This window comes from Typopeltis vanoorti, chromosome 12, assembly GCF_054136105.1.
Source record: "Typopeltis vanoorti isolate ZY-2024b chromosome 12, IOZ_Tvanoo_1.0, whole genome shotgun sequence".
Lineage (NCBI taxonomy): Eukaryota > Metazoa > Arthropoda > Arachnida > Uropygi > Thelyphonidae > Typopeltis > Typopeltis vanoorti.
In genome coordinates this window covers 18413944-18427875 of record NC_143560.1, presented here as the reverse complement: position 1 = coordinate 18427875, position 13932 = coordinate 18413944, and the positions used below count along the sequence as shown (strand labels likewise).

General features: G+C 34.1%; 1 protein-coding gene across 1 annotated transcript in view; it reads right to left on the bottom strand.

Annotated features, from left to right (window-relative positions):
* The window catches only part of LOC150100611 (protein FAN-like), a 477112-nt gene that overhangs the window by 175415 nt on the left and 287765 nt on the right, over positions 1 to 13932 (bottom strand). Inside the window, exons 22-23 of the mRNA XM_090401841.1 lie at positions 10724 to 10826; positions 2452 to 2510 (exon numbers count right to left, since the gene is read on the bottom strand). Of these exons, the coding sequence (XP_090257967.1) occupies positions 2452 to 2510; positions 10724 to 10826 (162 nt within the window). The remainder of the gene's footprint in view (positions 1 to 2451; positions 2511 to 10723; positions 10827 to 13932) is intronic.

The window sequence follows — 13932 nt, the reverse complement described above, 5'->3', positions numbered from 1 at the left end:
GACAATCCCTATACGCAAAAAAGAACACATTAGACACGTTAAATATAACCATTATGGTGAAGCAGGCCTCTCAGACCACGCACTCAACACCTTACACCAAATCAACTGGAAAAGCACCTGCTCCTTACACCATACAAAAACATGGTACGAAAGAAAATTTAAAGAATCCTGCGAAATCCTGATAAACCACCCAAATATCAACAACAAAGATGGTATGAAAATTCCAAGGATCTGGATGGCACACATTCAGCCAACCTAATTTGAAAGATTCAACACAAGTCAGGACTCTAGCCAATCTGCTATTATTAGAAACCATTCCACTCCAACTGGCTGGAATGATGTTAATATAATGTTAATATATGTATATAGTAGACAACACAAATAACAGGACTTTAGCGCTGATGTATAATTTTTTTTTTTTTTTTTTCCACCAGAGGTCAGGCCAACAATTGTGGTAGCGGTTAGTCAGTGTCTTTAACAAACCAGTATGATTGTGGTATAGCTTGTTTCCTGTGTATATTTGTACGCTCCAGAAGATGACCTTAACATAAAGGTCGAAACGTCGAATTGTAAAATTTTAGTAATAGTAAACTAAAGTTTTTATTCAAACACGGTAGTTGTCTCCATAATTTCCAAAAATGCATTCGGATCACCGTGCAAGCCTAAAAGAAAGGACTAGCATCACTGCTTTTGCACTTTGGGGCCATTATTAAGTAAAATAAGGGTTACTTGAACACAAACACTGCATTACCATGACAGTCGAACTGATAACTTAGAACGGCACGCAATTCTTGATATTCTGAAAGGCTGCAAGATACATGTGGCTTTCTCCATCTTTGCAACGAGTTGCCCTGGTATTGGACTACCACTGGGATCAGCCGAATTGTCTATTACTAAAAGAAAGAGCCATACAGCTTCATTTCAGAACTGTAAAATCACATAGGCAAACTGGATATTAGATTCAACATTATTTCAAAGTTGAATGTTTGTAAACTATAAAAGACTCATAAGCTCTCAGGTCAACTTACAAAACTTTCATAGTTTCTACAAACATTCGGCTTTGAAATAAAGCTGGATCTTATCCACTTTACCAGTGTAATTATAAATGGTTTATTTCTAGAATTTTCCATTTAATATTTTCGAACTGGGGTTGACTGCAGCTGGGGGGGGGGGAGACCATGGTAATCAGGAAGATAATGAATTACAAACTAAAGAACTAGGGAGGAGGTTGAGATTGAAACAGGTCACCTGTCCTAGATTAATGAGAGGAGGAGGAAGAAGAAGAAATATTTCATAATAAAAATATTTAATGAGATGAATGAAATTGTTTTTTCTGTTGGGAAGAAGTTAATTTGCTGAAATTCAGTTCTATATTTGTTGGAAGTTTTTCCACTTGGTTATACTATAAATTAAAGATACCAAGAAATTAATTTCTTGGTAGCTTTATAGTTCTATATTTATTATTTTCAGTCATAAATAAGGCTCCATATCAAGAAGATAGTTTTTTTTTTTTTTTTTTTTAGGTCTACAAGAATAGAAAATCTAACTTCATGCATTTAACCTGTATATTCATTACAAAACTTGTAACATAAACATGATTAAATTTGTATAGATGCAATGCATGGGTGGTGAAACAACTGCTGCCACTGATGGCCATTAAAATTTAAGATATGAATCATTCTGAAATTGAGCAGAGTTCCAACCTTGTGGTTTGAACAATTTGAATCTAAAACTTTAATTCAAATAGCATGAATCATATGGGTGGAATGTGAACATGCTGTCAACCAGATGCCCTAATGGATGTCAGTTGATACACGTCAAGACACATTTCATTTAAAACTTCCTTCAGATTTTTTTATTTATTGAAAAATTAATTAATAGCAGACCTACTCTAATATCTGTGAACAATATGGTAACAAAAATATGAGTAAGTAAATGTCACCACAAAAAAAAAGTTTCATATCACACTTGGAAAAACCTGGAATACAGGAATGATATTATGAATTTTTTTTTTTTAAATGATTTCTTTCTTTATTTATTTTTAAACGGGGTACATTAACATGCTTACCTCTTTGAAGATCACTTGGTAAGAACAAATGTTTGTTATACAATACTTACCCCCACCTCCTCTTGATAATGACTGTTAATATAGAAAGGATTCAAAAACTCAACAATTTTTTAATGCTTAACAACTAGTATCTGAGTGACAGATGAGCAAATAATCGTCTTGATTTTATCTACACAATAAAAGTTAGGATCATCAAATCTGACTTAGCATCCTATTATCATAAATTAAAATTTTCTTTTATAACTAGTATTTTAATTATTTATTTGGCAATATGTAATACAACATTCTTGGAAACCAATTAAAAAAAAAGACATTTATTTTTTTCCATGAATTTTAATTTATTATTATTTTATAAAGAGAGATATTTAGAAACTGAATATTACCTTGAGAAACAGAAAAAATATTCTTCATATCTCCAGCAATACAGACACCTGTGACAGCACTATTCAGAAATGAAAATTATAATTATTATAATAATAAGAATGCTTATTGTTTACTTAATATTAATATGTAAAAGCATAAACAACTGTGATTTAATTATAGTAACCTAGTATGGATACTGAGACACTAATTACCATTCTTGTTTAACGAAAAGAACAAAAACTAAATGGATAATAACTATTTATTCAGTTATTATTAGCCAATATTTCATGTTGGTCACCAAGACAAGGATATTAGAGATGCAGATGCAGGCACAATAATAGGAAGTCAGACACAGACTGAGTTCAGAAATATCATGATTATACAGTCCTAACTGGTAATTTCTTTTATGTTCATCCAGTCAAATATTGGCTATTTTTCCAGTTTGGCCAAAATATTTCAATATGCAGGAGAAAAAAAGTACTATAAACATTAGGACGATCTTCAAAAAATTCTTTCCATCACCTAGATAAGTGGTTCTTAACCTTTTAGTAGTCGCAGCCCCTTAAGTATTCTAAAATATTTTCATAGCCCCTAGTTTGTAGTAACATAATAATAATTAAACCTGAAAAAAAAAAAAATAGTGGTTTTACTTACTGATCATAATGACAAAAAAAAAAATCAGAAAGAGCAGAAATCAATTTTACTTCAATATTACTATAAAAACTTTAGGAAATTTATTTGATTTAAGAAATCAGATAATGATCACTATTTAGTCTTGAGCAGGATAAAATTGAATTTCATATTGAAAAGAATAACATGTAAGAAAGTTTTAAAGTGAATAAAAGTTGAGCAGCTCTCGGATGTGAACTGTAGACTAAAATACACAGAGATTATTGAAAAAAAAATGAAAGAGGTTGAGAATAGGAACCAAACCTTGGAGATTCAGTGGCAAGCCTTGAAGAAAACCCTGGTTGATTCAGCCAGAGAGGCATGTGGTGAGGTTGTCTGCAAGGATAGAAAAATCAGAACTTCATGGTGGACACAGGAAATTAAAGAGGCAGTGAAGGAAAAGAAACATATGAAAAGTTCCTGGCAAATAAGTCAGCTAGTGCTCTTAGAGAATACAGAGACAAAAGTAAGAAAGCTAAGCACTGTGTAAAACTAGCTAAACAAAAGTCATGGGAGGACTTTGGAGAATATAGAAAATAAATATCAAGAAGGTGGCAAAATATTCTGGAGGTTGTTGAAGAAGCTTAGGAATGGAGGAAAGAGTGCTGTAAAAGGAGTTAGAGATGATAAAGGTGACATGAAAACAGGAGAAAAAGATATCCTTAAAGTATGGAGTAATTACTTTGAAAAACTGCTAAATGAAACAAGCAGTGATGATAGCACAGTGGTAAAAAACACTGACCAGGCATGCAGTCAGGAATACATATCCACACTTGAAGTAGAAAAAGCCATCAAAGGCTTAAAATGTGGAAAGGCAGCAGGAGTAGATGATATTCGACCAGAAATGCTTAAGATTGGTAGTATAAAAGTCTTATAGTGGCTGCACTGCATAGTTCAGAAAGCCTGGACAGAGGGACGAATTCCCGATGATTGGAGAACAGCTCTCATAGTACCATTTTTAAAACGGGAAATAAAACTGAATGTGAGAATTACAGAGATATTTCCCTACTAAGTGTTCCTGGCAAGATCTATGCAAGTATTCTTGAGAAACGATTGAGAAGAATTGTGGAAGAAAAGCTGGGTGAAGAACAAGCTGGATTCCGGCCAAATAGAGGCTGTCAGGATCAGCTCTTCACTTTATGACAAATAGTCGAGAAAACATGGGAATATAACAAAGATCTGTATTTAAGTTTTGTCGATTTGGAAAAGGCATATGACAAGGTGCCAAGAGAAAAGCTATTCAATACGCTACAGTTATATGGTGTCAATGGGGCATTATATCAAGCAATACTTAGTCTTTATTTGAGTTGTAAGTCAGCAGTTAGAATTGAAGGAAGTACAGGAAGATGGTTTAATGTTAAATCTGGTGTGAGACAAGGATGTACATTATCCCCTCTGTTATTCATTATCTATATGGATCACATTATGAAGGAAAGTGGTATTAAACCTTATATCAAAATTGGAGATGTTAATGTCAGCTCTTTGCTTTATGCGGATGATGTTATACTTCTAAATAAATCCACTACAAGTTTGCAAGATTCTCTGACTAAATTGAATAACTGTTGTAATAGATATGGTATGAAGGTCAGCAATAAAAAGACAAAGACAATGAAAATAGGCAGAATCATTGAAAATGTCAGCTGTGTTGTGAATGGAGCACCTGTGGAACAAGTAAAACATTTCAACTACTTAGGCACGATTTTTAGTGAAGATGGTAAATTAAATATAGAAATAGACAACAGAATCAGCAAAGCTAGTATGGTGGGAAGTCAATTGAATAAATTCATATGGAATAAGAGAGAAATTAGTCAGAACACTAAATTAGCTGTATACAAGATAGTGTTCAAACCAGTTTTAACTTATGCATCTGAGAGCTGGGTCAGAAGTAAAACACTTGACCAAAGACTAGAGACTGCAGATATGAGAGTCCTGAGAAAGATTAGAGGTGTGAACAGATGGCATCAATGGCAATATCATATTAAAAACGAGGATATTAGGAAAGAACTTGACATTGTCAGCATCCAGGAATGCATTAGCAGAGCTAATCTCAGGTGGTGTGGTCACTTAAATAGAATGGGAGAGGAAAGATTAGCAAAACAAGTGTTCTTTGCCAGGTTGGCAGCAAAATGACCCAGAGGAAGACCAAGATATAGGTGGATTGATATGGTACAAAGTGCCTTAGACGATAGAAATATAAGATCTGATGATGTTGGAGTCTTCACAAGTAACAGACTGATTTGGAGGAAAATTGTAGATAGGAAGTTAGTAATGATGTAATTTTTTCATGTGGTACTATCATATCCTGTACACCCCTTGAGGGTACATGGCACGAATTTGATGATGATGATAATGTTCTTTGTTTGCTCATTTCACCCAAAGATAAAGCTGACTTCCTGGCATCACTGCAAAGAAAATGAGGAAATGAGTGATGCCATTCCATAGATGACCAAGGAAAATCATCTGCACCATACCAGAATCCAGCACCGTATGCCTCCTTTTTGTCTTGTTTGACAAAAACACATCAGAAAACTACTAAATAACTTTGACACTAAAAGGTTTTTTGGTCCTGATAGCATCTTTCCAATTGTTTCCAAACATTGTGCTACAGAGCTAACACCCATCCTGCATCAACTCTACAGTCTATTAACATATAGTTGGCACTTATCTCAATGCATGGGAGCAATCTCATATCCATTCTATTCAAAAAAAAAAAAAGAAGATAGAAGTCTACTGTCAAATTACTGACCAAATGCCATCACCCATGTCCTCTCCAAAATAATGGAGGAAATCATCAATAGCAATTCCTTCACTACTTAGAGACACACCAATTAATCAGCAACTGCTACCCTCAAATTGGATAGCCAGCTTTCTCTGGTTGTTCTCTGAAGTCATAGTAGATGGATCCCTCTCCTTGAACTTCACCACCAATGCTGGAGTGCTTCAAGGTTCTGTCCTATCACCTACTCTCTTTTTCCTGTACATTAATGACCTACTCACAATCACTACTAATTCTCTCATTGGAAAAACCATGCAGTACTCTGACATCACAGGCAACAAGAAGATCTACAACTAGTGCCTTAAAGACATACTATCCTTCAATGGGACAAGTACAATCTTGTCATGTTCAATGCCACGAAAATAAAGTCTTGCCTTTTCTCTCACAAGAGATCTCAGCTCATCTACTCTTACTCTTAGTAATTCACAAATCACAGACAAGATCATATATCTCTCTGCATGGACTAACATTTACCTCCAGGTTCTACTGGAGATAAACATCAATAGCCTCCTCAGCATCCATAAAACTAGGCATTCTCTTTTGTTCAAGATGTTATTTTACATCCAACCAACTCTTAACTATATACAAATCCCAAATCTGCCCATGCTTGGAATATTGCTCACATGTTTAGAGTGGTACACCTAAAACGTACCTTAAAATCCTTGATGCTGTCTGGAGGCAAGCAATTAGGCTCACAGATAATTCTTCTCTTACAGATTCCTTCAACCTTTATCTCACAGACAGAGTGTTTCAACATTGTGTAGGTATTTCCATGGTTCACTGCTCCAGTGAAATGGCAACCATCATTCCTCCACGTTCTGTTATATCAGCTAATACAAGGGTAGCAGCTGCCCAGCATACCTTTACTGTGCTGCTGTAAACACATGAAACCTGCTCTGCCTCTTCCTCTTTTATTCTCAGTATACCTCTGTCCTCTGGAACAACATTCCTCATGAAGTATTTCCAAAAAACCATCATCAATAAACTTCTATTTAAGTCCTCATCTGCCCCCCCCCCCCCCAAAGCACTGATGTGCTTACAGGTCTCTCAACCTCTCATGTATGCAATCATTATATAAATATATAAAAACACACACCATCTACTTCCAAGGACATATTCACACTGAGAATTTTAAATATTCTGAGCACTTCAGTCCATCTAGATTTATCCTCTGGCATTTTCTGACATTCTCAGGTAGCTGCTATATCCACCTGGAAAATACATCCTCGCAAACTGTTTACTTAGTAATTCAACTAGTTTTTCTACTTTTGTCTCCTTCTCATTATATACATTCATGAAAGATATTTTTCCTTAATCATTCTTCCTTTTATTTGTGCATCATGAAAGAACTCTGGAATTTCTTTTGACCTGCTCAGCTAATTTCTGATTGTGCTGCTCATGAGCCTTGCTGATCACATTTCTTCTTATATTCTCTCAGCAATATATTTTTTTTCTTTCTTATATATATTTTTTCTTTCTTATATATTTTTTTCCTTTCTTATTTACTTATTATTATTATTTTGTAGCTATTTAATGATGATTTAAACTCCCAAATGGTTTATTGTTCGGATCATGGGTGTGAAGTCCAACACTCCTTTCTCAAATATCACGACTATTTCTCATGTGTTACTAACATCCTCTCTTTGTAGTTTCTTATGCCACTGCACAGCTTCAAGCCATTTCCTAAACATATTGTAATCACCTCTGTAGTAACGTGTACAGCCTTTCATAAATGAAACTTTCAGATAAGATGACAGAAAAATTTGGTTTTAATTGGTCGAAAATTTGACACAACTATTAACCTACTAGTTTCGCCACGTAACTGGTGGCTTCTTCTGGGTTGGATAAATATATATATATAACATATAACAGCTTAAAACAAAATGAGTGTAGGTTACAAATCAATACGTAACTGAAAGATGAAAAATTATCAAATTCATAGGAACAGTTACAGAAATACGTGGAGCGTGGATGCTAGTACTTGGTCAGTCATTGTTAAACAGGTGCATCCTATAATTGGCTGCGAAGTTAAACTCTGATGTGTTGAGAGATCTTATGAATGATTTCTAGATATCACAAAGGATCATCCCTCAGTTTCTGTTCAGGGTGCCTTGTGAGCAGACAACTACTGCAGCTTCTTTTATGTTACTAATTATATATTTTTATCCTTAGAAATATATACACGTTAGCACAAGAATAATGTTTAATTTGCCAAATATTTCGGTCTGAATATTACAGACCATCTTCAGTGGCTACATAGGAATAGTTTTAAAAAACAAAGTGGAATACGAACAATTGATCATTCATGCATAGAACAAGCCGCATGATGTCATATCGCTAAGTATTAGAAGAGTCAACATTTTTTAAAAAACATAATTAAAGATATTAATTCAGAAATTCATATAATGATCTTAAATAACATTATACTGATAAAAAAAAAAAAAATGAATGTGTTATCCCGATTAAACTTTCCCAAATTTTTTATATAGATATACAGTCATTACGATTCAAGTTAGGACGTTGAAGTAAAGCCTCTACACTTTCTTTAAATAAACGTTCAAATTTGTATATCATTATATGAATTTCTGAATTAATATCTTTAATTATGTTTTTAAAAAAATGTTTACTCTTCTGATACTTAGCAATACGACATCACGCGGCACGTTCTATGTATGAATGATCAATTGTTCGTATTCCACTTTGTTTTTTAAAACTCTATGTAGCCACTGAAGATGGTCTATAATATTCAGACCGAAATATTTGGCAAATTGAACATTATTCTTGTGCTAACGTGTATATATTTCTAATCATTATGTCACAAGTATCGTTAAAAAATCGGGTTTTATCCTTAGTAAGTTTATGGAAGTTTTTTCACTTGGCTATGCTACTAATTATATCACCTTATATCACTTAGTATCACCACCTTTGAGTCTGGCTCCCACTGATGAGACCTCAATAAAGGTCAAAACACTGGTCTGGGCAGTTGCCTTAATGCATAGCACTATACATGTCCACAAGGAGATGTGCTTTGCATTATGGGAGATACTAAGGCAAGTGATGAGAACTTATACCACCTTTACTATGAGTTGCCCCAGTCCTGAAAGTACTTCAGGCATAAACTTTGTTTGCTTACACTTGGATAAAGGATAAAACCCACTATATAATTAGTAGCATAGCCAAGTGAAAAAACTTCTATAGTTTTAATTTCCTTTTTACAGATTGGAACTATGAGAGTTCTACTCCAATCATCTGGAATTTTATGCTGTTACTAAACGATATGAATTATACAGTGCAGCTACTGAAAGCATCTTTCGTGAATATTTTCTACCACTGCTTGTTTCATTTAACAGTCTTTCAAAGTAATTACATCAGATATCCAGAATATCTGTAGTTTCAGTGTTCATGTCATCTTCATCAACGCTGATTCCTTTTACTGTAATTAATTTTTCCACCACTTCTAAGACTCCAAAACATTTTGTCACCTTCCTGTTATTTAGCTTCTATACTTTTTCCTGACTCTTCCCATGAATTTTATTTAACTACTTTTACACATAACTCATCTCCTCTCTTACATTTTTCTCTGTATTCTTTTAGCACATTTGACAACTTGCTAGGAACTTGTAATATGCTTTCTTCTTTTCAGGAAGGAAATATTTTTCTACCCTTGCAGACCACTTCACCAAATACCTCCTCTAGCTGAATTAATCAATGTTTTCATTAGACTTTTGCCAATGAGATACAAAGGTTTGCTTCTTGTTTTTGAAATCCTGCATTTATGATTGAATAATGTTTGCACAGTTAAGTGTACAGTTCGTTTGTAAAAGCTGCTCAACTTTAATCCTTTAAAACTTTCTTATAAATTGTTCTTTTCAATGTGAAATTCATTTTTATCATACTTTAAACTATGCAATGATCGCTTCCAGTTTCAAATCCCCTTTATATTCTTATATTCTGAACCAGCATGAAGATACCACTATCAACAATAACATAATCAACAAAGCTTTTCTTATTTCTGTGTCTTCCCTCCAAGTGAATTTATGCACAACTTTATTTTGGAGCATGATGTTAGTAATGACTATTCCATATTCTGAGCAGAAATGCAGCAGATACTTATCATTATTATTAGGTTTGCCCTTTACTCCAAATTTTCCAAAAATATTAAAATTTTTTCCCAAAATACATAAAATTCTTACAGAGTAGGAAATGAATCCCTGGACGGATTCATTTCCTACTCTACTATTTAGATCTCCAAGAAGGACACTTTTTCCATTTTCTTTATGCCAGCTGCCTACCCAAAATTCCAAACTGTCTCCCAATCAAAAAGCTTACTTCACTTTTGATGCTAAATGCTATCTATCACTACTCCTTTGTTTCCTTGATCATTACTGCATAAATATAACATTCTATATTTATTATTTAGCTGGATCTCACCTTTTTAGTCTTCTTTATCTGAGTAACATCAATTATGTCCATGTAGTATTTGTTCAGTTTTTATGCTAGTTCAACTTTTTTCCATTTATATTTCGTATGTTGTAGTACCTATCTGCAATTCTCCTATCCAGTTTGTTATATATATTTTTTAATCATTATTATTATTCTTAATTATTACAGAATCATTTTTTGGCATTTTAATGCTTTCAATGATATATGATTCTGCAGGCAGCCCATTTTTAAATTAACAGATACCTCATTATTCTTTGATTTTTATGATTTTTTACATGAATACCTATAGTTCACATAGAATTCCTAACAAATTTCATATAACAGTAAGAAACAATTTGTTTTTGATAAGATTACTACAAAAAATTAATAATTTCATTTTAAAAGTGATTTACAAAAATACGTACTTTTTGTGCAACTTATATTCACAGACAGGACTAAGAAAAGCCACATTTTTGTTCCACCTTTGTGCAGAACTTGATGATCGCTTTCTTGGTTCTCCTTCACTGTCTACCAAAATTGACAAAGAAGCATGTTAATTTTGAATATTGAAGCTTTTTTTACATAAAGTCATTTTTCTTGCTGTATGATAAATACAATATCAATATTTAATTTTTCTTTTCTTTGTCTTTTTTGTTATTTTCCCCATGAAACATTAGAAATGTAAAGAATCTTTTAGTGACTAGGATAATGCAAAGGTTAAATAATCCAGAAACCTTTGAGACCAAAAGTAAGATAATAAATTAAATAACTTATTTTTGTCATATAACAATTACAAAAAAAGAATACAATAAAAAAAATCAGATATGACAAATGTGACAAAAACTAAAGAGGATATCTTGGATGAATGAAGTAATTATTTTAAAAATTATTAAATGACATACTGAAATATAGAGCCAAAAGGCTTCACTTCGGCAATGCAAAATTATTCAAATTAAGTGGATATTGAATCTAACATTATTTCAACGCCAAACAGAGAAACTACAAGAGTTTCATGCCGAATATAGGTAGAAACTATAAAAGTTTCGGTGGATCTAACCGTAAGCAAACCTTTCATGACAGGGGCAACTTGTAGTAAAGGTGGGATAAGCTCTGATCACTATCCTTAGTATTTTCCCATAATGTAAAACACTCTCCTAGGAGATGTATGATGTTATACATTATGGGGTGGGGTCACCACCCAGACCGGTTCGACCTTTGTTGAATGTTCAAGTCAAACTCCAAAAAAACTCGGAAGAATTCTCAGAACCGGTTGGCTCTACCCAGTGGCAGGCTACCCTACCACAGAGCAGAGCTGCTCATTTGCTCATGTGGATCGGCAACAGCAACAGCTGTGCCTCAGTTAACTTCACAGGCTACAGCATTGCCATTCATTACCATTCACTGCCACACACTCAGACCGGTTTCGACATTTGTTGAGGTCTCATCAGTGACTAGGTAGACCCAAACTGTAAACTGTAAATATTCAGGTTTGTAGAATTACCAAGAGGTGTTACATCACAAAAGGCACCAAGAATTACTGAAATATAGAGCCAAAAGGTTTCACTTCAGCGATGCAAAATTATTCCAATTAAGTGGATACTGAATCCAACATTATTTCAAAGCCGAATAGAGAAACTACAAGAGTTTCAGAGAAACTGAAAGAGTTTCATGCCGAATATAGATAGAAACTATAAAAGTTTCAGTGAATCTAAGCATAAGCAAACCTTTCATGACAGGGGCAACTCATAGCAAAGGTGGGGTAAGATCTGATCACTATCCTTAGTATTTTCCCATAATGTAAAACAAACCTCCTAGGAGATGTATGATGTTATACATTATGGGGGGGGTCACTACCCAGACCGGTTTCGACAATTGTAGAATGTTCACCCGTTGGCAGGCTACCCCACCACCACGCAGAGCTGCTCATTTGCTCATCTGGAGAGGCAATAGCAAGCCCGGTCTCAGTTAACTTCATGGGCTGCAGCATTGCCATTCATTACCTCCTACCAAGACCTAGGTGACAGCAACAGCCGAGCCTCAGTTAAAACTTCATGGGCTACAGCATTGCCATTCATCACCCAAGCTTCCCACCGGTTTCAACCTTTGTTGAGGTCTTATCAGTGAGTAGGTAGACCCAAATTGTAAATACTCAGGTTTGTAGTGATGCAGAGGTTATACTTTACCATACGAATTGCCAAGAGGTGTCACATCACAAAAGGCCCCAAGAATTACTGAAATATATAGCCAAAAGACTTCACTTCGGCGATGCAAAATTATTCAAATTAAACGAATATTGAATCCAACATTATTTCAAAGCAAATAGAGAAACTGCAAGAGTTTCATGTCGGATATAGATAGAAATTATAAAAGTTTCGGCGGATCTAAGCGTAAGCAAACTTTTCATGACAGGGGCAACTCACTGATGAGAACTCACCAAAGGTTGAAACCTGTCTGGATAGTGACTCCCCCCCCCATAATGTATAACATCATACATCTCCTAGGAGATGTGTTTTACATTATGGGAGAATATTAAGGATAGTGATCAGAGCTCACTCCACCTTTACTACGAGTTGCCCCTGTCATGAAAAGTTTGCTTACGCTTAGATCTGCCAAAACTTTTATAGTTTCTATCTATATTCGGCATGAAACTCTTGCAGTTTCTCTATTTGGCTTTGAAATAATGTTGGATTCAATATCCACTTAATTTGAATAATTAAATGACATGACCAACAACAAGAAATATATCCCGGGGAATGCAGTAATAGGACATTTCAGTGAGAGTGACAGAAAAGGATATAAAGAAGATTTGGTCAAAAGGTTGAATAAGAGAAATAAGCAAATAAAATTCAGTATGAGAAAATGCAGAATTTCCCAAATGAATGCATAAATCTTATTAAGAAAAAATGCGAAAAAAAAGAAGAATAAGTTGTCAGAATCAGATGTTTCCTACAAGAAAACAAACAGCCAAGAAATGATTTGAAGCAATATCTTTATTTATTTATTTCTAATTAATTAATGTTTTTAAAGAATAAATGAAAAATGACAAGAAATTATATTCTTAGTTTCATCCAAGTGTAAACAAAGTTTGCGCATGAAGTAACTTCATGATTTATCGGTTTGCTTTGCAGCCCATGGTATTCTTAGTAAGCATCTCCAAACCCATAATTCAAATGCATCTATCTTCCTTCTTTCACTCTTTCTCAGGGTCCAACTTTCACATCCATACAGCACCACAGGAAATATCATTGCTTTCATGATTCTGATTTTTGTTGTGAGGCTAATATCTTTATCTTTAAAGATCTTGCTTAAATTTTCATATACAAGGAGTTAAAAGGTATCACACCTTATTACTGAAATACTCTGCATTAAAGATAAATGTGCAAATTTTTTCAGTTGATTATACTATAATTTAAAGATGCCAATAAATTATATTCTTGGTTTCATCCTTGATCCAGATGTAAGCATGTGAAGTAAGTTCACAATTGGGCTACTTGTATGTAGAGGCTAATGACTTAACATCAATTGCCTTAGCGCAAAGGCATAATGCAAAGTCTTGAAAGAGTCTTGAAGTTGCGTTACATGAAACTTGGTTTGCTTACACTTGGACAAAGGATGAAACCAATAATATAATTTC